Below are 22816 nucleotides of genomic sequence, written 5' to 3' on the forward strand. Positions count from 1 at the left end.
GCATTGTATATTTAATATTATGCAATTGTTTAATTGTTTTCATTAAAATGATTGTGCACCAGCTGCTTGTGCATAAATGCCCCATGGCTTGGGAACTTGTCAGTTGTTGACTTTTCATCTGACTTTCCACATACATTATATTAAATTGTCCCCACATGGCCAGGACTCTACTCTGACTGTGCCTGTGGCAGTACCATGTGTATGTAGAAGGTTTGGTATGTTCAGGACTCGGTGGGCTTTTGGCATATGAAGTGATGAGCTCCACAGGGAGTGTGTGGGGGTGTCCCACCATGCTGGCCTTTGAGGGCATGCAGGGACTACCTCTGCTGTGTGCTCCAGGGACATGCCCAGTGTTGCCAAATCCATTACAGTTCCAACTAAATTTATCTTACTCCATAAATCTTCGATACACTTAACACAAAACCATTCTCAAATGCATGGAAACCCAAATGTGTGGTAATGTTCTGGAACAAGTCCTGTTTCTTTGCTTGTCTTTTTACACATTGCAGTGTGTTTGTTTTTCACATCAGGGGCCCATTCCCAAACAAGAAACATGGGAGATAGTGTGATCAAAATGATGGATGTAAAAGCTAGCTTGGTTCCCAGGTTGGGTAGTTTCAATGCTCAGGCACTGCAGGGCCTGCCAGCTCCTCTTTGTTGATAGATGAAGTATTTATTGTGCCCCTGTCTGTGTGGATGGGTGCAGAGAGGCCTGCACTGGGCTCTGATGCTCCATGCTAATCAGGTACAAGCTGATCCTGTCTGGCAGCTATTTTAGCAGAACACAACACCACAGTTACACTGCTGTGTGGAGAAGTGAGCTGGGGAGAGAACTCCATCCTTCCAGCACCTGCGGGGTAGACATGCCCTTCCTGTCCTGGAAAACATAATTGTTTTTATCTAAGTAGCATCTTAAAGATTGAAAAATGCTACAGAAACCCAGGTACTCACTGAACAAGGAGTGGCCCTGACAATTTATTATTCCAAAACCTCCAAAAACTGTTGTCTGGAAAGACAAGCTTAGAAATTAATAAAAAATAATGAGGCCACAGACATATGAATGGAAATGCAATGCTTACAGTACAAACCTGGAACAAACTGCAGACCCTTCTGAGTATATTGTTCATCTGAAAGATGAGAAATTAGCATAATAAGCCTTAAAGGAGTCAGAAACCTTGAGAAAGTCATTACTGTTTTGTCCATTGGTAAACATGCCACAGTTGCAGTAGGTCTACATTGTTCTAGAGGTTTTAATTAGGACTGCCTGACCTTTGAGGGGTTAATCTGTCCACAGGTTCATTGGCCTGAGGTGACGGGAAGGTACATGCATGTCTCAATTTATAGACCTCAATTCTGATGACAGCATTGATGTTAAGAAGGTAGCAAACTTCTTCCTGTAAAAGATTAAGCACGCTGTAAAAATAGAAACAGCCATAGATAAATTAGTTTTATGAAAGCGAGAGCAGATTTTTTCCTGAGTACATGTGCATGTTACTTGCTTTCATTATTTAAGGATTAATTTCACCTGGTCCCAAAATGAGTAATCTCTGGGTGAACCAACACGTGGGTATGGTCACCCAGCAACACTGCACAGGGATCTTGATTATAAACATTTAAAGTTTGTTGATCCTTTGTGGTTTTCTCCTCATTACAATTTATAATCAAGTTTTGACAGGTATAAGAAACACAACTGTAAACTGCAAAACACAGTTCACAGTTGGTGAACACATTTATCACTTTTGACAAAAGCAAGCATTTTTGTCCTTGATATGGCTTAATGGCCTTTAGTATTCATTATTTAATAGAGCTTTCATATTTAAACTCAGAATTTGGTCCTCAGAAAGTACCACTCTGCTTGTTCGCTCCTGGATTCAAACACAGTGTTTATGAAGTTAAATGTCCCTGCGAGCAGCTTCACCCGCGAATGATGCAAAAATCCCTGAAGTGAGTGACTCTATCTTCCAAGGGTTTCCATCCTACCGCCGAAGCTCAACGATCAGACTTCAGTCTTGATCTTTCTTTTGCTGACTCGCTTGTTTTGGATCGGTGTTCCCATTGATGGAGAAGAATCAATGAAAGCCTTGGGGATGAGTGTCAGGGAGAGGGGGCAGTGGGTAATGCAGAGCAGAGGATGGAGATTTGACACCGCACCTCTCTAACACTGTGAACACACACTGCTCTGTTCGGGGCAGCTTTCCTTTTACTTCTGTCAATGGCCAACACTGAATTTACATGAATGACACGCCACTCATTCCTTACTCTCTCTCAAAGCCCTGCGTACCCTCTGAGGACTTCAAACAACCACAGCTCGGTCGATGGAGGCACTAAAACCGCAATCGCTTCTTGCACCAAGCCCATCAATCGTTTACAACCATGGCATTGCATATTCCCACGGCACCTCCCGGGACCCTCTCCAGAGAATGATCTGCGTTCACTCGCATCCCCCGGGCGCTGCCGACGGGCGCAGATCTGCCAAGTCATGCTGCCCTTGCAGGCGCTGCCGCCTTCCCTCCCTCCCCGTTCCCTCCCCGCCCGTCCGCTCGCGAGATCCGCGCTGCTATAAAGGGAGGCGCGGCGGAGCTGCCGCAGTCCGGGTCGAGTTTCTGCGGCAGCTTGCTGTGCGGGACCGGGTCGGTGCTCCGAGTGAGTGTGCGGGGTCGCTGCGGGGGGCTTTGCACCGTGCTTGTTATTTATTTATTTTTTAATTTAATATTATTTTTTCAGTGGGTTTTTTTGTTGTTGCCGTTTGGGGGGTTTTTTGTTCGCTCTCCCCTCCCCCTCTGCGCAGATGCGCCCTTGAGCGAGGCGCGCAGGGCGAGCCTTGCTGCCCGCGTCCCGCAGGATCGCGCTGCTGCGGCTTCCCGCGCTCCTTTTCCCCTCGTTTTGGGTCGGTTTTTTTGGCGGGGAGAGCGGGTAGATAAGTCTTTCCAACGCTCCGGCCTTTATCAGCGCCGCGCGGGGAGGAGCCGCGGGGGGAGCGCGCAGGGCGCCTGCCGGAGAGCCGAGCCTTCCCCGAGCGGCGAGGCGGCATCTCGCTCCTGAGCCGTGCGACAAACCAAACCCGAGTGCTGGCTGCGGCTCGGGGGCACGCAGGGGGCGGGTGTCCCTGTCCCACAGCAGTGTAGCGGCAGGCTGGGCGGGGGGAAGGCTCGGAGGGCGCTTCACAGCCCCTGTCGCTCCCCGCGCGTCCCCGCGGCTCGGTGTCGCTCCCCGACCGCGGCTGCGGTGGCCTGACCGCATTTCTGTGACAGTCTGAAGGTGGCAGAGCGGGAGGCTGATGGTGTGTTTTTGAACGGCCTTTCGCTTTTGTTCAAAGCACCCTAAAGGTATGAAATTGCTCGTTGAAGAGAGCAGGCCCGGCTTGTTATAATTGCAGTTCGGAGATAATTGAGACCGTCTGCGGCTATGAGCAACAAAGGCGCTCTGGCCGGATTCTAGTGCGCTTGATTTACGGGGCTCATTCTACTTTCCTCCAGAATGAAAGGCAGTGACAATGATTCTGTGGTCTGCACCTCTGCGGGTTGGGAAATGCTGTGGCTAAAAATCCGTGCTGGCCCCGCACGGGAAAGCAGAAGGGTTGGCAGGTCGCAGTGAGTGCTCCGAGGAAAGCACACGGTTGGTTCTCTTGCAGTGCGAGACAGCCAACATCTCCTGCCAATATTGAGAGATTTTACTGTTACCTAAGAAAGGGGTGATAACTTGTCGTTTAGAAAGGGGAAGTATCAAAGAGCGGTCTGACCTTGAATACGTAGTGAAATACTCCAGAGGATTGCTGATGGAACAAATATAGAAGGATTGGCATAGTACTGAGCAAAAGGATGACCTTGAGCTTGGATAGCAGAAAAGAATAATTCAGTGATAAAAATGTGGGGTCATGCACTCCAGGCCAAGCAGCTCTTGCTTTTAAGATAAAACTTGCTAGTTGGAGGCATCTCAAATAAATGCTGTGCAATGGCTGTTCCCCTGTCCCTCGTGCAGAATTAATTGCACTTTGCTGCAGTTGAAGACTAAACCCTTGGGTGAACGTGTGCCTTTGTTGCACAAGGCAGTTAGAAATCCTGAACGTGTGGGCACCTCTCAAAGTGAAAACTGAGAGGTGGATCGTTGCTGTCAGGGGGTGCAAGAGAAACTTTCAAAAGCAAAACCGTTGCTAAAATGGCTAAGTGTGGGTTCAGAGCTAAATGTTTGACTTGTGGGCTGGTTCTCCAGGAAAAAAGTGGCTGGCAAGGGGGAAGGAGCCAAGAAACGAGGTGCTCTCAACCTTTTTTAGAACTGACTTAGTGCCTTGCAGGCACAACTTGGAACAATCCTTGGCTCTTGGCTTTCCTTGGCAACATGAGATTCATGCTAACCTTTGAGGTGTTTATCTCCGAGGCAGCCAGTGCTGCAGTGTGTAGAATGAAGTGAAATAACTTCTAAGAATATTTTGTGATCTGAACAGGTTTATAGAGTTGCCTATTTGAAAGATCATGCTCTGGAAGTCTAAAGTGTTATACTGCATTTCCAGACTGAGTAAAAATACTGCACAGGGCATGTTGCAGATGATGAGTTTTTAGGGCAGACAACCAGAAGTAAAGTTCTCTTGTCCTTGTACACCCTTTTATTCTTTTTCAACAGACTTAGAGGGAAAACAACCTGGCTGTACTGATTTAAGACTTGGTGAAATTTTAATTAACATAGAATGTGATTTCCGTGTATACCACGAGCCTTTCTGGTTGCAAATAAAAAAGGGATGAATTGTTCAAAAGGTTAAAGTGCAGTTATGCAGAGCACTGTTCCCTGGGGACTAACAGAAGTTATTTTCTTTCAGAATCAACATGAAGCTCAAGTTTGAGGTCTTAAATTCTCTTGTAAAATTGAACAAGGTTCTTCTCATTGAAAGTTCTAAAAACCAGACTTTCTGTTACTCCACCAGGTGGAATGGGATGGTTTTTTGAGTACTGCTAAAGCTCTAGGCTAGCCTTTTCCCAGACTCTGAGCCGTTACTGGTTAGATAACCATTACTGTATCTTCAGGAGGCCATGAGCCATGCATTTTGAAGTGATGGTAATCTCTATAGTGGTTCAACTACCTGGGTGACAAAACTCATTTAACTCTTAAGCCTTGTTGCAGGATCAAGTGCTGATAAACTGTCTTTGGTGTTCAGTCTAGATTGATAAGATGCTTTGAATGAATTCTTACTTCCAGGTGCAAATGTACTATTATCTAAAGTATGTTGGTGTTAACTCCTGTCTAGGTTAAATCAAAATGTCTTCAGGAAAGGCTTTCATTGGAAAACCAGCCCCTGACTTCACTGCCACGGCTGTAATGCCAGATGGACAGTTCAAAGACATCAAACTCTCTGACTACAGAGGTAAGTCCATGTGCTGCTCTAATTACACAGATAGTCTGGCCATAGGAAGGAGTGAAGAGTATCTGAATATACATCTTGATTTGGTTTTGAAATAATAGTGACCACATGTCTGAGGATCAGGACTTGTGCAGTGGTGGCTGGATTGTGCTTAGGAAGCTGTCAGCTGCATGACTTGAGTGTCCCAGCTGTGGTAACATAAAACTGCTCTAAACTGTTATCTTGCATCAGGCTTATTGCCCTGTATATCATACTGAGACTGGTGTAGCATCTCCAGACAGTGGAAACCAACATCTTCTCTCCTGTCTTTGTCAATGGAAAGTAAATTCTTTCATGTAACCAACAAAGTCCCTTTCTCTAGAGTGCTGCCATTGGATTTGCCAAAAAAAGCTTAACTAAAAGCAAAAGGAAAGCCTGAAGTAATTGAGTACTGATGTTGATGGCTATAGAAATACATTTCATGATGTTGCAGGCTACTTGAGGGTGAGGAGTAGGTGTAGACTACTCACCTACTGACTTAAAAATGCCTCCTTGGCTGGTAGCTTTTCAGACCTGTGTTATTTCTGTTGGGGGTCAGCCACAGGGTCTTCTGGTGTTGCACACCCAGAGGTGTACTCAGGGCAGGCCTGTGGGAGTACACCCAGGAGAGAGGCATTCCCTATTAAATTTCACAGTCTGCTTTTAAGGTGGTTTGTTTGTGTTCTGGTGTTTTGGTGGGGTTTGTTTGTTTGGTTTTTTTTCTCTAAAAACAAGGATTAACTGATTGTACTGCTTTTCTAGGAAAATATGTTGTGTTCTTCTTCTACCCCCTGGACTTCACTTTTGTCTGTCCAACTGAAATCATTGCCTACAGTGACAGAGCTGATGAATTCAAGAAAATCAACTGTGAAGTAATTGGAGCTTCTGTTGACTCTCACTTCTGTCACCTTGCCTGGTAAGAATCTGCCTTTTTACCCAATAGACTGTTCTGCCTGGCCTCAGTTCTTGCAGGAAGTGAATCCAAAGGCACTTGGAAAGTGTTGGTAGTGCCAGGTGCTTCTGAACAGAACTGAGCATACTGGTCATCAGTCCTTTTGTTGCCTCATGGCAGACTGAGTATGACACTGCAGAAAGGATCAGCTTCTCTTGTGCCTGTAGCCTTCATGCTGAACTGCCCATATTTTTAACATGAAAATTTCTTTCTTTTAGGATCAACACTCCTAAGAAGCAGGGGGGGTTGGGCACTATGAAAATCCCCCTGGTTTCTGACACAAAACGTGCCATTGCTAAAGAGTATGGAGTGCTGAAGGAGGATGAAGGCATTGCATACAGGTAATGTGCCAGAGGTAAATGATCTGATAAAGTTATGTTGCAATACATGGACATGTGAAATGAGTACAGAGCTTGGGTACACTTGAACACCTGCAGATGTTCTAGATGTAAACTTGTGCAAGCTTTCAAACACTCCCACAAAGGACTCCTTGGTTCTCTGTGGTGCTTTTAAGTTAGATAAATTCTGCTTCCCTTTGATTGCTGCACAACGCAGGAGTCTCATGAAGATGAGCTGCAAACATTGGTAATGCAACACCTACAGTCATGAAAGTATTACAGGTATTTAGTCTAGTGATCGAAGTACAGATTAATTAAACCCCAAGTCTTTAGTCAACTGTTCATAAAGGTTGCAAGGGAGCTGAATTTCTGCTAACTCTTAACCTGATGTTGGAGGACTGATGAGCTGTTGGTTGTCTTTTTTGAGAACAGTCTGTAGTGAGGTTTTCTAATGTGAGAATGCCTCTCCTTGAATTTTTTTCCTTTGGTTTCTCTTCCTTTTTTTTTTTTTCCTTGCTTGTATGTTCCTTAAATAGGAAGCACTTGTCTCCTGTTATCAGTGTTTTGACTTGCCTCCTGTCCCTCCTAGTTCAGGCTGAATGTTGGGCTTCCAGCTGCTCCTGTTTCATTGCTGTGCATACATCAAAGGTGTTAGTTTCTAGGAAGAGGTCCCAGTAATACCATTATTAATGCCATAATTAAGTACTGAACTTGAGTTTTTGAAACTCACATCAGTCTAATCAGCCTTTCAGAAGTTGTGCTTAACTTCAGGGCTGTTTTTTGTTTGTTTTTAGGGGTCTGTTCATCATTGATGAGAAGGGGATCTTGAGGCAGATTACAATCAATGATCTCCCTGTTGGCCGTTCTGTGGATGAAACCCTCAGACTTGTCCAGGCCTTCCAGTTTACAGATAAACATGGAGAAGGTAAGAGTGATTTTTTTTTTTTTTTTTTTTTTTTTAAATTTAATGTTTTCTCTAAAGAACAGTACTACCTAGGCAGGTTAAATCAAGGGTTACTGAAAGGTAGTCAGTTCATGTATCAGTCTGTGCACAGCAGGTAATTGTGCCTGTTGAAATGCAGCTAGTTCTGTAAATCTGCTTGTTGAAGTACCCCATAAAGCTTTATCCTATTCCCATTAGTTATCCATTGAGTACTTGCTCATTTTGAGGTTTCACTTAAATCAGTTTGGAGGTGGATGTCTTGTCCAGCAAGTAGCAGTTTGTCTCTTTCAATTAGACACAGAAAATTCTTGAGACAGAAATAAAGAATATGTGGTAACTTAGCCTGCAAGGGTAAGTGTGATGTAGATTCTGCTCTCAGATTTGGTAGGTTGAGACCAGCAGTACCAATGCAGTGTTTTATGCAGCCTGCTAGACAAAGTACTTAAATTCCCAGAAAGTGTGCTGATCTTTGTCAATGTATAGTGAGGGGAAAATGGATGAGAGTTTCTGTGTCCATAGTTCAGGAGTAATAAGGTGTTTGAGACTGCCAGCTTTTCTGCAGGAATGAAAGGAGAAAAAAAAGATACTGCAGATGAAAAGTTAGAACCAAGTTATGGAAATTCAAAATTTCTATGCTGGTGTTAGTAGTCTTCAGTTGTCATTAACTAATGACATGTGTTGCTGCTGGTCATACTTAATGTGCTTCAGAAGTGGTAAATCAGTGGCAGGTTTTATTAAAATAAGCTGCTCTCGTGACTGTGGCATATAAACATAGGTAATGTGAGGAGACATCCCAAACATTTGATGAGGGAGCAGTCACATGTCATGCAAATGAAGCCTTTTGGGGTTTACTGTGCCTTGGAGTAGTCGAAACCTGGCAAAAGGTTTTCCTTTAGAGCTTTAGGACTGCAGTCAGATCTAAGCCAGGGTAGACCAGAGTGAGATGTGTAGCAACATTCAGAAGCTGAGCACACTGTGGCTAAAATGGTCAGTCCTGAGTGGAGCAAGCATCCAGCATTCCATGACTGTAAACAAGGAGCACTGTCCAAAAAATGTTGCTGCAAGTTTGAGACCATGCAACCTCTACACCATGGTGGCTTTTTGATAGCCATGTAGGGGAACCAGTGACAGTTTAACGCTTTTTCCCTGACCCCATTCAACTGGAGAGTGGGACCAGGGTGGATTAAAGATAAGGGAAATACAGACTTGACTGGATCCAAGGAGATAAGTGTACTGTGGTGGTAGTGTTTCTGACCTGGGCTGCTGGAGTTGGTGTTACTTTTGCTGTCAGACTTCCCAGAAGCTTTTAAGTGGGGCTGGGAGAGGTGCTTATGTAAAGGACTCACTGTTGCCTGGGCAGACACCTGATTCCTTGGGTGCTACTATTTGTTTACTGGGTTTACTCAGGTCCTAGTAAACAAATAGAAACAAGTAAAATAAACTGAGCATATAATGTGACACTGAATGCTGTGTCTCTGTATTGCAAAGATCTGTGCATGTTCTGAATTGCTACTTTGCTTTAATGTTGTGTAAAACATGTTCTGCAGGAGCAGCTGGTAAGACTTAAATATTCTTATCATTTCAGTGTGCCCAGCTGGCTGGAAGCCTGGGAGTGACACAATCAAGCCTGATGTTCAGAAAAGTAAAGAGTATTTCGCCAAGCAGAAATAAGCATTCAGCCTGAGTGGAAACTAGTATGCCTTACATAAAGAGCAAGCATCAGTTACTGAACTTTGATTAAGTCATTGCATCTGAGTCAAGGGATCATGTTGTAGTTATAAGCAGTAACTTTTTTACTTGAAGGAAAGTTTGTCCTGTTGACAGTACCTTCATAGCAAATCCTAACGATCAGTATCTGTACATCAAGCCCTATTGACCATAGTGACAATGCTGTGTCTGTGGTTAGCCATGTGTTACATAGAGCAGTGGTATCCTTTTGTAACTCTATTAAACTTGTGAAAAGAGCACATTGTCTGCTGTTCTTCTGTGCACTCATCAGGAGACCTGGGAGCAGTGCAGGCTGCACTTCTGAAAGCTTTCCCTGCTGAGCTCTCTGTAGACATCTCGAGTCCTAAAGGCCTTTTACTAGAATGGAAAGAAAAATACTTGGTTTTCATGTTGAAGTAATAAAGTATTCCTCACAGTCTTTATGACTTTGCTGCTAGGTAGAGAAGCATGGTTTGATGTTCTGGCTGTCAGTTTTAAGCTCTGGGCACTGTAGTATTGCTTGGAGCATGACGAGACTGACAAAGGTGGGGCACCTTTCCATGCACCATGTCACTTTGCTCGTTCTGGCATCCCCTTTAGTCAAAACTGATTGTTTATGCTAAATTTGTGGGAATCCAGCATTGAATTTGAATGCTGTCTCTGTGAGAGTGGAATACTGGGCTTTCTGGAAAGCAAACTTCCTTGGATACACATTTGTCCCTACTCTTTCCCACTACATGTCAAGGGGGTGATAACCTGCCAGTTATCCATTAGCTTGTAGTCACGTGATTTGGATCAAAAGGGTGGCATTATAAAATCTGGTGCTCAGGTGTGCTCAGCTTTGTCTTTAATCTTTGTATTTCAAGTGATTATGTAAAACTCAGAGCACATGACTGGCCTTAAGTTGCACCAAAGCTGTGGCTGTGTGTAGCTTCATAGTTCAAGGTGGCTTGTGGTAGTGCTGAACTTCAGAGCAGAGGATTTGGGTAATGAGCTCTTGCCTAACAGTGTAAGGGAGGTAGAGCCCTGTGCTCTTCATGTGCCTGTAAAGATTAAACTCTTACTGGACCTTGTAACCATCTTCAGCTCCAGTTGTAAACAAGTTCTGTCCTGCTTAAAGTCAGCAACAGCAAAGGTGAGGCCCAGGGCTACTTCTGTCACTCAGAAGTGAAAGTTGTATGCCTTGAATACTAAACTTGTTTTGTACAGCTGCAAAAAGTATGTGGCAGAAGCCTTAGTACCAATACTTCAATAACTACTAGAATAGCCAATCCCCATGAAGATATATGTGAAAGTAATATTTAGCTGTATTGCTTTTGCTTAATTTTTAAAAAATCCAAAGTCTCAACAAATGAGGCTGGCTTGATAAGTAACAGGAGCATTTCCATGGTTCAAAGTAAAATGAATTTAAATTAGTATGGTTGAGCATGAAGTCATCAAACTTTATTTTCTAGCAAGTGAAAATGAGTAAAGTTAGGGCTAAGCTAATGTGAAACTTATATTAGTTTTCATATTAGCCTTGAAATGTAAAATTGATTACAGCAGTTTGTTGGAGGGTACAGTATTAGTGAGGTCTAGCCCTGTGGCATGGGGATCTTTAACCTGATGATCTGACTCCAGTGACTTCTGCCCTTACTCAGAAGTAAAGCTACACCTGATTCCACTGGGCCATTACCTCATAGAACCATGGATGAGGGAAAAGACCTCTTGAGATCAAGTCCAAATGTTACTGCAGCACAGCCATGTTCTGTGGCTAAACTAAACTGTCCCCAAGTGTCACATCTGTATTAGTTTTTTAATACTTCTTGGATGATAATTGCACTACTTCCCTGAGCTGCTTGTTTCAATGCCCAACCACCCTCTCAGTGAGGAATTTTTTCGTAGTATTTAATCCAAATCCTGGTGCAACTTGAGGCAAATTCCTTTTGTCTCATTGCTTGTAACCTGGGAGAAGAGACTGAACCCACCTCACAACACCCCCTTTGTAGGTAGTTGTACAGAGTGATTTTGTAGCTGCTCTGGATATAGAGGATAAAGGGATTTCTCTCATGTTCTGCTTTTGGATGTCTCTCCCACAAGGGAATCTTTATGCACCCATCCCAGGTCCTGGGAGGAAGGTGAGGGTCTGAGGGTGGTTCCAACCCCAGCAGTTGCCATGTCCCACTGTGGCTGCTGTGGGAGGAGAGCTCAGGGCTGCCCTGACAGGACATCTGGGCATAGGAGTGTCCTGTAGAAACACTCCTTGTCTTCATCTCTTCATCCCACTCTGGCATGAGAAGTTTCCTTTGTATGCCATAATTTCCTGTCTGTGTTGCACACCTCGAGCTCCCACACTGAGAGACTATAAACTGCACCTGCTTAAGCATCACAGTCACAGGTGAGTGATGATACTGTGGAAACTGGTAAATGGCCAAGAAACAAAGTCCCTGTGGATTAAGAACTGTGTTACATGCTTGCACCAAATGATTGACAGTGGGAATCTATGCAATTAAGCAGTTTTATTTTATTCTTCAGCCACATGAGTCATTCCTGGGAAGGTTTGCCATGTTGTCATTTTCATGTTTACATTACTTGCATTTCCAAGAGCATAACACACAAAAGAATGGGTAACACAAAACTTCTTCAAACCAAGTAGAGTCTAAGTTTATTTCTTTGTTTAAGCTCTGTATTGATTCAGATGTAGCTTGGAATCTCCAGTAAGTGTTCTGGGGCTTACACCCCACTCTTTGCATCATGACATCTGACTGATGTAATTTTTATGATATTCAAATAACTACAATCCTCATTTATTGAGGGTTTTTTTCCATATATTAAGATGCATATTGTATTTTCATTACAATTATGAACTGCTTTTGCTTTCACAATCAATGGGTACCATATTCCCCAGTGAGGTAAAAACCCACTAGCAGCTCTTGGATTTGGTGACAGGACAGAGAACTGCTTAGTGGGATTTTCCCTGAAGATGTAAATCAGAAAGGATAGATGTGATATTTGCCTTTTTTTAAAATGTGTGAGTGCACATTGGTTTCTCTAGTTTGGGTGCTTATTATAAATATAATATTTATTCATTCATTTCTTTAGAATGATTTAGAATAGTCAGGTGAAGGGAAACTGAAATATATCTTACTGTCTCTTTTCTAGATCTCTTAATTTGTAGCTGATTGGTGTGATTCCTGGGGATCTATGTAACCACTCCTCAGCTGGACAGGGGAGAGAAAATAGAGTGGAATGCTTGTGGGTTGAGGCAAGGACAGGGAGAGATCACTCACCAGTTTCTGTCTCAGACAAAACAGACCTGGCAAATTGGCTCAATTTATTACCAATCGAATCAGAGTAGTGTAATGACAAATAATGAGGCTGCAGAGGAATCTGCTCTGGAGCACCTCCTCCCCTTCTTTCACTGACCTTGGTGTCTGCACAGCTGTTTCTCTCACATTCTCCCACTCCTCTCTCCAGCTTGTTGCACAATTTCCCCCCTTTTTAACTCTGTTATCCCAGAGCTGGCTGGCATTGGCTCCGTTGGGAACAGTGGAAACTTTGAGGAGCTTCTCACAGAAGGCACCCCTGTGATCCCCTGCTGCCAAACTTTGTCACACAAACCCAATGCACACACATTGTGTTTTCTCATATTACCTAAAAGGAAGAAATTTATTCCCTCATGTCCCTGCCCTGCAACAGATACTTGTAATTAAGTTTTCAAATAATACTATTTGTCTAAGAGCAACAGGATATTTTTGGTATGTATAACACAAAGCTGTGCATCAGACATAAATTCTATATATTACATTTTTATCATTGCATACATAGAATGTGATGTTCAATACTCATGATACAGAACCTAACCTTCACTAGATTTTTGTGCAGCTTCTATGAGTTTGTTATTTCAAAATTAACTGCATATTTATATTTAGGTGCCTGTAAGAAAAAATTGCCTATTAATGTTTAAAGAATTAGCACTTTTTTACAAAGTGAGTCTCTCAGTAGCTTTGAAAAACAGCTGATTAATTTGTAAAAGTACTATTTTCTTAGCAAGTACTCCAGCCTCTTTATCAGGCCTCTGTTGAATATGTTATTGGACTGTCTAACAAATCAATACAGTTCAAAGAACAAAAGCAAGTATTTTATATCTCACAGGTGTTGCAAAATGATGCCCTTTGGATAGGAAAGTATGTTTGCAAAAGCCTGTGAAAGTACCTTTTAGTAATGTTATACATCAAAATAACAGTTATGTAAAGATTATGTTAAAATAATGGGGTTTATTGTATTAATAGTCTGAAAAATAGATACACTCTGAAATTTTCAGTATTCAGTATTACGTGACAGTCTGTAAATGTATATTCTGATGTATGTTGCTAGACAGGTAGAAGACTTAAACCAGAAATTTCTTGGTTCTACTTTGCAAAGGGTTAAATAAGGTAAGTGTAAAGTGTATGAAGCACATTAGGACAATTAATTCAAAAGTGTGTTACAGCTATTACTGTCTCCTTTGTTTAAAATACAGTTTAATGGCACATACATTAAACAGAACATTAAACACACATTAAAAAGAACACTGAACTAGGAAGTCAAAGAAATAGCAGATATTTTTTGCTCATGAATATATTAGCTTTATTTTTAATCCTAGAAAAGAAAAGCCAGGGGTTTGCCTTTAATGTAGAGTCAAACAACTCTGCATTACCAATGGCTGTGTGCTGCTCAGCTCTGGGTGGCTGCAGGAGAACAGGCTCAGAGTTGTTTGCAGTGCTCCTGAACAAGAGCTGAGCCTGTGGGAAGTAATTCTCACCACACCTAGTGATGAAAGGTTTGGACTTCAATGTGAAATTTGGCTCTTTCACCTGAAACTTAAATCACTGTACGTATTATGGGGCTCGTGTCTGAATCTAGGGTGTTTCTGTGCAAGAAACCATTTGAGCACAGAGACATGACTAAATATATGTGAAGTCATTAAGTCTGCATTGTCCTCTGAAGCTGAGCCCAGCAGATTTATGGTCCATATTCCAGAGAAACAGATTTTTGGACTACCTGCACTGACAAATGAAACCAATATCCTTTGTCTAGAAAGGAAAAAAAGTCTTTAATCGACACTTAATAAAACAATGAAATCTAAGATTAATGTATTCATCAAATTCACTTTTCACAAAAATAAAGCAGTTTTTTACATTTTGGAAGACTGAAGCAACAGTGAATGATTCAGGAAGACTAGTCTGAGCAATACTGGAAAAAAGGTTATGACATGAAATTAAAACCTAATTCCTTTAAAGGAATAAGAAGGTTTATACATTCATATAAAGACCAGCAATTCTGCATAAATTTAAGAAACACAGAAAAATCCGTCCACCCCTTCTTTAATTCACTTAAAGGAATTTTCCTTCCCCATTATTTGCTTTTCATGAGGAAATAAGGTCCAAGCAACTTAGTGTAAAGGTGTTTGATTTTCAGAAACTTTTGAAAATGTTTTGGGGGAAAAAAAGATGCAGTTATTAAAAGTAAAGTTGCTTTCTCACTGAGTTATGTACAAACATCAACAGAGACAACATGAGAATTGTGTTATAGATGTAACATTAATGAATTATATTAATGAATTATAGTAGCCATTTCAAATATTTGTATGCATATATAATCACATTTTGCAGAGTTTGGCATATTACTGGAAACATTTTAAACATGCCACAAAAATATCTTATGCTCATTCTATGATAAAATATTTACTTTTTTCAGGTTTCCCACCATATTTCCTAAGGAATGTGAACATATATCTGGGGTTTTTTTCAGTCACAGAGGGAAAAGAAAAGCACATTTGTGTTCCTTAGTGCTTTCTGTTTCCTCCTTGAAAACCTAGAAGGGAAGTGCTCTGTTCTGTTTTCTGAAGGAAACGTGATGGATGATCTGTCACAGGATATATGATAGCACAGGAAGCCAAGTTAACAGCAAAAACCTCTCATGAATACATTTGTCTATTTTGGTAGATGGATCTGTGCAAGTTCAGGTTGCAGAGGTACAGCTGTTTCTCTGCTGCAGTCAACAGCAAAACCACTTCCCCTCAGAGGAAGAATTTTGAACTGCTGCTGCTTAAGTCAGTATTCAAAGCTAGTTTATTAAATACACTTTTTTGCATGAGACTTAATAAAGAGTGCTGATAACCACACTGGCACTGCTCAGTCGCTGCCACTTCTTTGTTTTTAGAAATACATCAGTCTTAACTCAGGTTATATTTCTGAAAATGCACATTGACTTGAATTGAAATTGATTCAAAAAAACCCTATGTCAAATAGTAGCTACACCAACAATAATTCTAGTCACAAATGAATAAAAGACCATTAATATTATACTGAATGAGTTAAATTATGCTTCTGATCCAGAGGAGGGCAATCTAGCCCTAAAAAAACCTCAAAAACAAAGCAAAAAAACTAACCCAAGCCAGACTTCAAACCCCCCAACAAAACAAGCCAGAAGAGCTCACTGCTCTCCTAAGGTTGGCTATTTTTGTCTGACACATTAGCACTGATTTACACAGCAAAACATCTCTAGTTTTCCATCATTTAGAAGAAGACAGGATTATTACAAGAGACTCTTTATATGGGAGAAACAAGTAAGGCAGTATCAGGGATTAAGTCTGATACCACAGACTTAAAGAAACTTTACCACAAAGAAACTTTAGTGCTTATTCTTGCACCACTGAGATGCAACTGATTTAACTGACACCAAAAACCCCAACAGGGTTTTCTCAGGTGTTTTTCTGAGCAATAACCCTGATGGCTGCTGGTCACCTGATTGTGCTTTGTATGTCATTTGTATTGTCTGTCAAATCTTTAATTTTTATAAAAATCTCAGTTATTTTAGGGTTGATTAAGTAAAAAAAAGGGAAAATGTAATTGAAGGACAGTAAGAATGGTAAATGTTACATGTATGAAAATATTGCAAATGTGTTAATTCTCCATAAACTATTTTATTAGTTTGAAATATACTGAATACCTTGTTGCTAAAACTGAATTGAAATTCAAGTAGATTTTAATTTTTCTTTTATTTTTCCTGTTCAGCTCTTAAATACTCACCCTACTGGTTGCACTGAGGAAAAAAGGAGTCTTTGGTAAATGTTTAAAAATCAGGATTTAGAGAAAAACTTGTCTAAAAATGTAAAATGTGATACTTGAACTAGTAAATCTATCCAAGTATTTGCAATTACTTGTAAGAATGCCTTCACAATGCCTCAGGATCCAAGGATGATACATTCCTTACTATGTCTGGTCTTGTCCCAAGAGATGAGATAAGTCAAACAGGTTCTCAGACTTCATAAGACAAAGCCCATAATACTCCAAGCAGCAAGGGGAGAAAGCCACTCACTGCAGCTGTGGATCTCAGTGACTGGCTTAGAGAAAGACAGTGATGCCAAATCCAAGTCACTCCAAAATCACTGTAGCAGGAAGGGTTATTGCTAAATATTTGTTCTGCCTGACACAATTGTATTTCCAGAAGCACAAGGAATACGGATTTGTGACTCAGTGTTCACTAATAAGTTTTAACCAGTAAAAATTCCAGTACTTGCAGGTCTTACTTTAATGCTACTGAGGGAAAGTCCTTTGGTTGTGTCTCACTGGACATCTGGAACTTCTGTTACTGTAAGAAGAGAGGAAGAAATGAAAAGTGCATTGTCATGTGTTTGCTGTTAAATGCTCTTGTTGAAATGACCTGGGAAAGATAAACCTTTATTGGACTTACTCATAATGTGCTCTATGTTTTATTTTTTATATCCCAAGTGGGCCTGTGATAATAGTTTACTAACTTCTGCTAAGAGAACCAATTTTTTCCTTAGTTTTCATGAACTGGATTGTATATGCCTTAGGTAGCTCACTATTTTCAGGATATTAAAAACACCATGATTGATTCTTGTTTGAACATCTTGAGTTATCACATCAAGAACAAGAACATCAAGAACATCACAAGTTAAGAACTGCATTGTTTAAATAAAAATACTCAACACTGAAGTTTACTCACAGCTTTGTGCATTTTATTAACCAAAATACCATTTGAAGAGAGATAAATTACAAAAATTGAAATGCAATGGCTATAGTAATCTGTTTAATAAATTAACACAAAATATTAAATATTTGTAAGAAATCAATGTCAAAAATCAAAAATATTTTACCTTAAATTTTAATATAAAAAGATAGATCTGATTCCCATCTATATTTATCCTTCTAAAAGAATCAGTATTTTGTGTTTGTTACTAATATCAGCCACTAGCTCAAGCCCCTGTTAAATTACACTTCAGTTGTAAAGTTCTGAAACACCAAACAAATTTCAACTAGAAAGAATTCTGTAACAAAAGAATAGAATTTAAACAAATTTCATTCTGTTACTTAAATTAAAAATCACATTACCTCTATCACACACTAAGTCAGGTGTCTGCCTTAGTCAGAGGTGAACAAAGCATGGAAAGCAACAAAGACCTTTTTGTAACAGCAAACGCGGTGAACAAACCCAGTGATCACAAGCTCACTACTCTGTTTACAGGGAAGCAAACTTGTTATTCTGCATTTGGATTACAATGAGTTAGTGTATAGACTATGAGAAACTGTTTTAAGCAGTGACTTATTGTGAGGGCAACCTTTGTGTTTGAGTCTCCAAAAGATTTGAAGAATCCCAACATAAAGAGAAAGGGCTCAGTTCTGCCAAGTGAGTATTTCTGCATCACCATGTTGATACCATCAAAAGGAACAAAGTGCTTAGCCATTTGCAGCAGCAGTCAAGTAAAACAACTCCCATAAAGTATTATTTTAATGAATTATATTATTTTAACAAGATCTGAACCTCAAGCTGATCAAAGATAAATTAATTCCTGATTTCCAGTGCCATTGTAGCCTCTGGACAAATCCAACAGGACAAAATCATGTAAAGAATGTTATGTTTTTGAACGTGTTTTCTGAAACACGTTGAATGTTATGTTCTGAACGTGTCTGAACATGTTTTATGCAGCAATATAAGTAACATGAATGTCATTAAAATTTTCCTTTCTTCTGTGCTTGTTTTGCCTGTGCATGTGACAAGGCTTTGTGCCATGGCTTTTACATGTGTTCAGGTTTACAATCTTCCCCACAGAGAAAGCAAACCAGGAAACTGGCAGTAACTGTGGGGTGTGTGCTGTGTGCTGGCACTGAAAAATACTTTAAACACAAATGCTGCTTGCCATAGAAAAGGACATGAGAATTGTCTTCTTCAGTCAGTTATCTTAAGAGGAGTAAAAACTCCCCTCACATAGACACTACTCAGCATCTTTCCAAATATTTCAGTCAGCTGCTCTATAAATGGATAAATGCTTAAATGTGACCTAAGCAAGACTGAAAAGACTGAACATTTATTCCCCAGGGAAAGTCATGACACAGGACAGACAATAAAATGCTGGATAAATCTAAAAAAGTATCTGCCCTGAGTTTAAACAAAACCAAACTTAATAGTACAATGACCAAACTTTTTTTACGCTTGCAATTAATAACACCAGAACACTTGGAAAGAAAATTCTTGAGAACAAATGTGACTTCTCTGATGAGCAGCATGGGTTTTAAAGTTGCCAGGGTGTCTGAACTATTCCCAACCAAAGGCCAATTGACATCTTACCGGGCTCCCCAAAAACACCCCAGATCAGCAGCAGCATAGTGGGATTGCTCCCACCTCCCCCCAGACCACGGAGCAGTGCCGCCCCCCCCCCCGGGAAGCTGAAGTTTGGATTGATTTGGCATCTCTGTATCAGCACACCATCCTCCTCCTCCTGCAGTGCTCCAGTGCTGATGAGTTACCCTTTGCTGCCCTCTGCCCTCCGCGGAGCCAGTTACTCAGTGAAATGTGATTCTCGGGGATTCCTGTGTGAGCCCCAGCAGCCGCAATCTCTCGGCTGGAGGAGTGGCAAAATAGGCTCTTTGCTCCTCCGAGTACCTTTCCTTCACTTCAATGATGTCCCTGTAGCGGCCATCCTGCCAGTGGAAATTGAACTGCTCCAGCAACTGAATCCTTTTCTCGTCCGTGCTCACACAGTCAACAGGGGCAAGCTGTTCCAGGAACGGCACCTGAATGTCTGGGAAGACGAGGAGAGCCCGGATAGCAAACCAGCCACCGTACTTGGGATGGATGCACACACCATAGATCTTCTGGAAGGAAAAAAAACAATTACCGAGGCTGCCTTGCTTTGTCTCTAATAAAGGTTAGTGTTCAAAGCATTAGAGCTTCTCACACCCCAAGCCCTCTGTTGAAGTGCTGTACAGAGCAGAAAGGAAAACTCTTCCCTGAACTTGTGGTTTGATGCACTACATTTCATTCCCATTTTCCTGTGCCCACACACACCTCCCTGGAATGCGAGGAGGAGTTTCTTTCTGAAAATCTAACACAGAAATTAACCACGGTGCATTTTCCCCCAATTTGTAATGCTCCAAGCAACAGGTTTTCCCTTACACCGCCATTTATTCTTCTGTCTAAGTAGGTTTAACAGATCAAGATATTCGTCCCATGTACATCTCCCTACCACCCTGAAGAAATTCAGAAGCTTTAATTCCCATCTGAAACACTTTATGGACCTATATGTGCTCTGGACTACGTAATTTCTCGCAAGATGACCTAGTGACCAGTGAGCAAACAATTGTTGTACAATCCAGTGGTTGCAGTTTAGTGGTTCTTCCCAGACTGTGTTTTTGCCTCACCTTTTTCCCCCAAGGATCAAGCTTCACATCCTTCCTTTGGTAGTAATATGCAGCTCCAGCAACGTGGGCAGCTGTCTGTGCCAGGAACTTGGGCTTTCGGCTTGGCAGAATCTCGTAATCAAACATGACATCCATCCTCTGGTCAGGGAATTTCTGAGAAAATTTGAAAGCATCAGCCCAGGCTCATGGAAAAAAGTTTGCGACTCCAGAACTGCTGGATGGCAGCGAATCAGGCACATTTGAAGCCTGCAGACTTCCACATGCTGCTGCTGAATTCTATCAGCAGGTTTGTGGCCCTGGGCATTCAGCCTGTGCCTGTAAAGCTCTCACAGCTGCAGGATGTAACCCAGAGACAGAACATGCAAGCAGCCAACAGCCTGCTGATGCTCTCACCTTCATGAATAGCGTTTCACCCTTCCAAAGAGCAGGGCAGGAGTCTGCAGGGCTTTGTCTGCTGCTCAACTCACCTGGTTAAGTGTCACAACACTAAAAGGAATCGGTATTTCAGCTTCTTACCTCCTTCACACGTGATAAATGATGGGAAACACACTGGTCCACAGGATCCCTGATTATTTTTAATCGTTCTTTTTTCACAAAAGGCTTAAGGGCTTTGTCAAACATCGAAGGCGCGCTGAGGACCACGAAGGCCAGTGTGTCATCTGGGTAGGGGAGGTGGAAGGCTGGCTGGAGAACAGCATTGTACCATCCAACCTTTGGCAAAGAAACACAAATTTCCATTAGAATAGGGACACCACTCTAGTGGACATGCAGGAATGTAAAAAAGTGGAAATAACTGTAGCCTCCTTCATTTGCAACCCAGATAGGCAGCCTGCCCAGGGCCTTTCTTTCAAACCAAGTTGTTTTGCACACCAGGATTCAGTCTGGGGAAGCTGAATGCTGTGAGCTGTGAGATAAGAATCTCACACAGCATTCAGCTCCAGTCTGCCCTTTATCCAGCTCTGCTCAGAAACCTAGAGGGAAGTATGAGCAATCAGTCTTGCCAATGCAAATCAGATGATTTGGTTCAGATAAAGCTTTTACAGGTTTTTTGTTCTTATCTTGGGCCAGAAAGAAACTGGTGCTTCTGTTTTGCTCCTGTGACAAGTTGCATGTTTTACTTCTGCAGGAAACACTTGTGTGGAATGAAGGATGTGAAGCTCTTGCATTGCTAACCCCCCAGAAACATTACCAGTAGCATGTGGATTATGACACAGCCACATGAGGATATTTGATTCCAGGGCTGGACATATTATAACACAGTCCAGAAATGAGAGATCAAGCCAGGGCAGCAGCAAGCATGACCAGGAGGACAGGATTCAGACCTGCAACTGCCAAGAACAAAATTGCAAACAACTCCTGCACCGCAGTCCTAATGCCCTGCACAGTAACATCAATCTCTTCATAGGTTATGGCAACTCCCACTCCCCCAGGGTGCCACAATGGCCAGGTCTAACATTCAGAGAGATGCTGAGTAATGTAACATTAAGTCTGAAAATGAAACGTACTGGTTGTCCTAAATAATCAGTGAAATTACTCTGAAAATGACTCTGCAGCTGGCAGTGGCAGCCAGACTGCCCATCTGGAAACACAGAACAAAAAGTAGGTTTATGATAGTTTACATTCTTATATGAACCTCCAAGTTTAATCAGTTTTGTGGCTCTTAAGGTGCTGAATTGAGATATTACAAGGAATTAGAGAGGTGTGAATTTAAGGTTTGCTGGTTTCCCAGCGTACATCAGTCAGTGAACCAGGGCTGGCTGTGTCAGAATTATATCAAGACAGACCTGCAGGGCTAAAAGGCTTCCCCTCTGGCAGCTACAGTCTTTTTATCAGTGTTCCGCCCGGAATTCTGCTGATTTGTTTTAGGAAAGCAGCATTACATTTTCCATATTCTGGAGGCAGCATTTCTCTCATCACTTCTCTCATCACCTCACTGCCTTGTACTTTTTATGCAAACAAGATCACAGCAGGAAATACAAGTATTTCACGTGACGGATACAACACTCCGCAGTGAAAGGGCACGTTTATTGCGGATTGATTTGCATTCCGTATCGCAGATTGATTTACTGCAGATTGCCTCTGGGGCGGGCACGGAAGGAGCGCCTGCGGCTACGGCCGAGCAGGGGACAGCGGCAGGCTGCAGGGCGGCTCCTTCCACGGGCAGCGCAGAGCTCAGAGGAGCGATGAGGTGCTCAGCATCTCCACGGACAGGTGCTTTCACGCTCAGATTAAAATTTAAGCTTGCCCAGAGGACTCTGCCGTGTGCCAGATGTGCCATTACGTAACTGCCCGACCCGCCGGTCAGACGCACCGAGGGCCTGAGCAGCTGCTGCCGCCGCGGTCACCTTGCCCCGCGCTGCCGGGCGGGCCGGCCGGACCCCGCGCTGCGCATCGACCCGCGGCGGCTCCTCGGAGGCGCTCCCGGCCACCGCTCGGCCGAGGGGCGCCCCGAGCTGCCCGGGTGACCGGCCGCGGTACCCCCCGTGCCCCGGACAGCTCCGCTCCGCTCCCCGCCCCGCGCTCCCTCCGCTCCCGCAGCGCCGCGGGCTGTGACGTCGCTGCGATGATGTCACGGTGACGTCATTACCTTGAAGGCGTGCGCCTCGAGGCCGAGCGGGCCGAGCGCGCCGCTGAGCCGCTCAGCCACGCGCCGCTCCATGGCGGTGCCGGCGCGCGGGGCACCACGGGAGCGGTAGTTCCGGCCTGGCGGGACCCCCGGCACACATCGCCGCGTCTCCTAGGAGACGGCGGTGCGCGCAAGGCACCCTGGGAGTTGTAGTGCGCGGCGCGCTCCCTCCGCGCCGTCCCCTCCTGAGGGGACTC

The 22816-nt window shown here is 42.8% G+C and overlaps 2 protein-coding genes across 3 annotated transcripts; one reads left to right on the top strand and one right to left on the bottom strand.

Annotated features, from left to right (window-relative positions):
• The first annotated feature begins 2503 nt into the window (after positions 1-2503).
• PRDX1 (peroxiredoxin 1) lies at positions 2504-9568 on the top strand. Its single transcript, XM_085067736.1, has 6 exons — positions 2504-2643; positions 5237-5353; positions 6131-6284; positions 6539-6661; positions 7453-7583; positions 9187-9568. The coding sequence occupies exons 2-6, from the start codon at positions 5248-5250 to the stop codon at positions 9270-9272; spliced, it is 600 nt and encodes a 199-aa protein (XP_084923862.1). The 5' UTR covers positions 2504-2643; positions 5237-5247; the 3' UTR covers positions 9273-9568.
• Positions 9569-17291: 7723 nt separating this feature from the next.
• Positions 17292-22733, bottom strand: MMACHC (metabolism of cobalamin associated C). Of its 2 annotated transcripts, none has more exons than XM_085067735.1 (4): positions 22581-22733; positions 20510-20704; positions 19994-20146; positions 17292-19444 (listed from the first exon to the last, which is right to left on the bottom strand). In XM_085067735.1, the coding sequence occupies exons 1-4, from the start codon at positions 22650-22652 to the stop codon at positions 19136-19138; spliced, it is 729 nt and encodes a 242-aa protein (XP_084923861.1). In that variant the 5' UTR covers positions 22653-22733; the 3' UTR covers positions 17292-19135. The 2 variants fall into 2 exon arrangements, with proteins under 2 accessions (XP_084923861.1, XP_084923860.1); XM_085067734.1 differs by having other exon boundaries at positions 17292-19447; positions 22581-22732.
• Positions 22734-22816: the final 83 nt, after the last annotated feature.

This window comes from Lichenostomus cassidix, chromosome 8, assembly GCF_008360975.1.
Source record: "Lichenostomus cassidix isolate B80296 chromosome 8, HeHo_3.0, whole genome shotgun sequence".
In the NCBI taxonomy this organism is placed as follows: Eukaryota; Metazoa; Chordata; class Aves; order Passeriformes; family Meliphagidae; genus Lichenostomus; species Lichenostomus cassidix.

Bases quoted from the DNA above. Each gene is read 5' to 3' on its own strand.
- PRDX1 (XM_085067736.1), top strand. From the start codon at position 5,248: ATGTCTTCAGGAAAGGCTTTCATTGGAAAACCAGCCCCTGACTTCACT. The intron at 6,285-6,538 runs GTAAGAATCTGC...TCTTTCTTTTAG, and splicing joins CACTTCTGTCACCTTGCCTG to GATCAACACTCCTAAGAAGC. The intron at 6,662-7,452 runs GTAATGTGCCAG...GTTTGTTTTTAG, and splicing joins GATGAAGGCATTGCATACAG to GGGTCTGTTCATCATTGATG.
- MMACHC (XM_085067734.1), bottom strand. From the start codon at position 22,652: ATGGAGCGGCGCGTGGCTGAGCGGCTCAGCGGCGCGCTCGGCCCGCTC. The intron at 20,147-20,509 runs GTAAGAAGCTGA...AAATTTTCTCAG, and splicing joins ATTTATCACGTGTGAAGGAG to AAATTCCCTGACCAGAGGAT. The intron at 19,448-19,993 runs GTGAGGCAAAAA...TTTTCCTTCCAG, and splicing joins TTGATCCTTGGGGGAAAAAG to AAGATCTATGGTGTGTGCAT.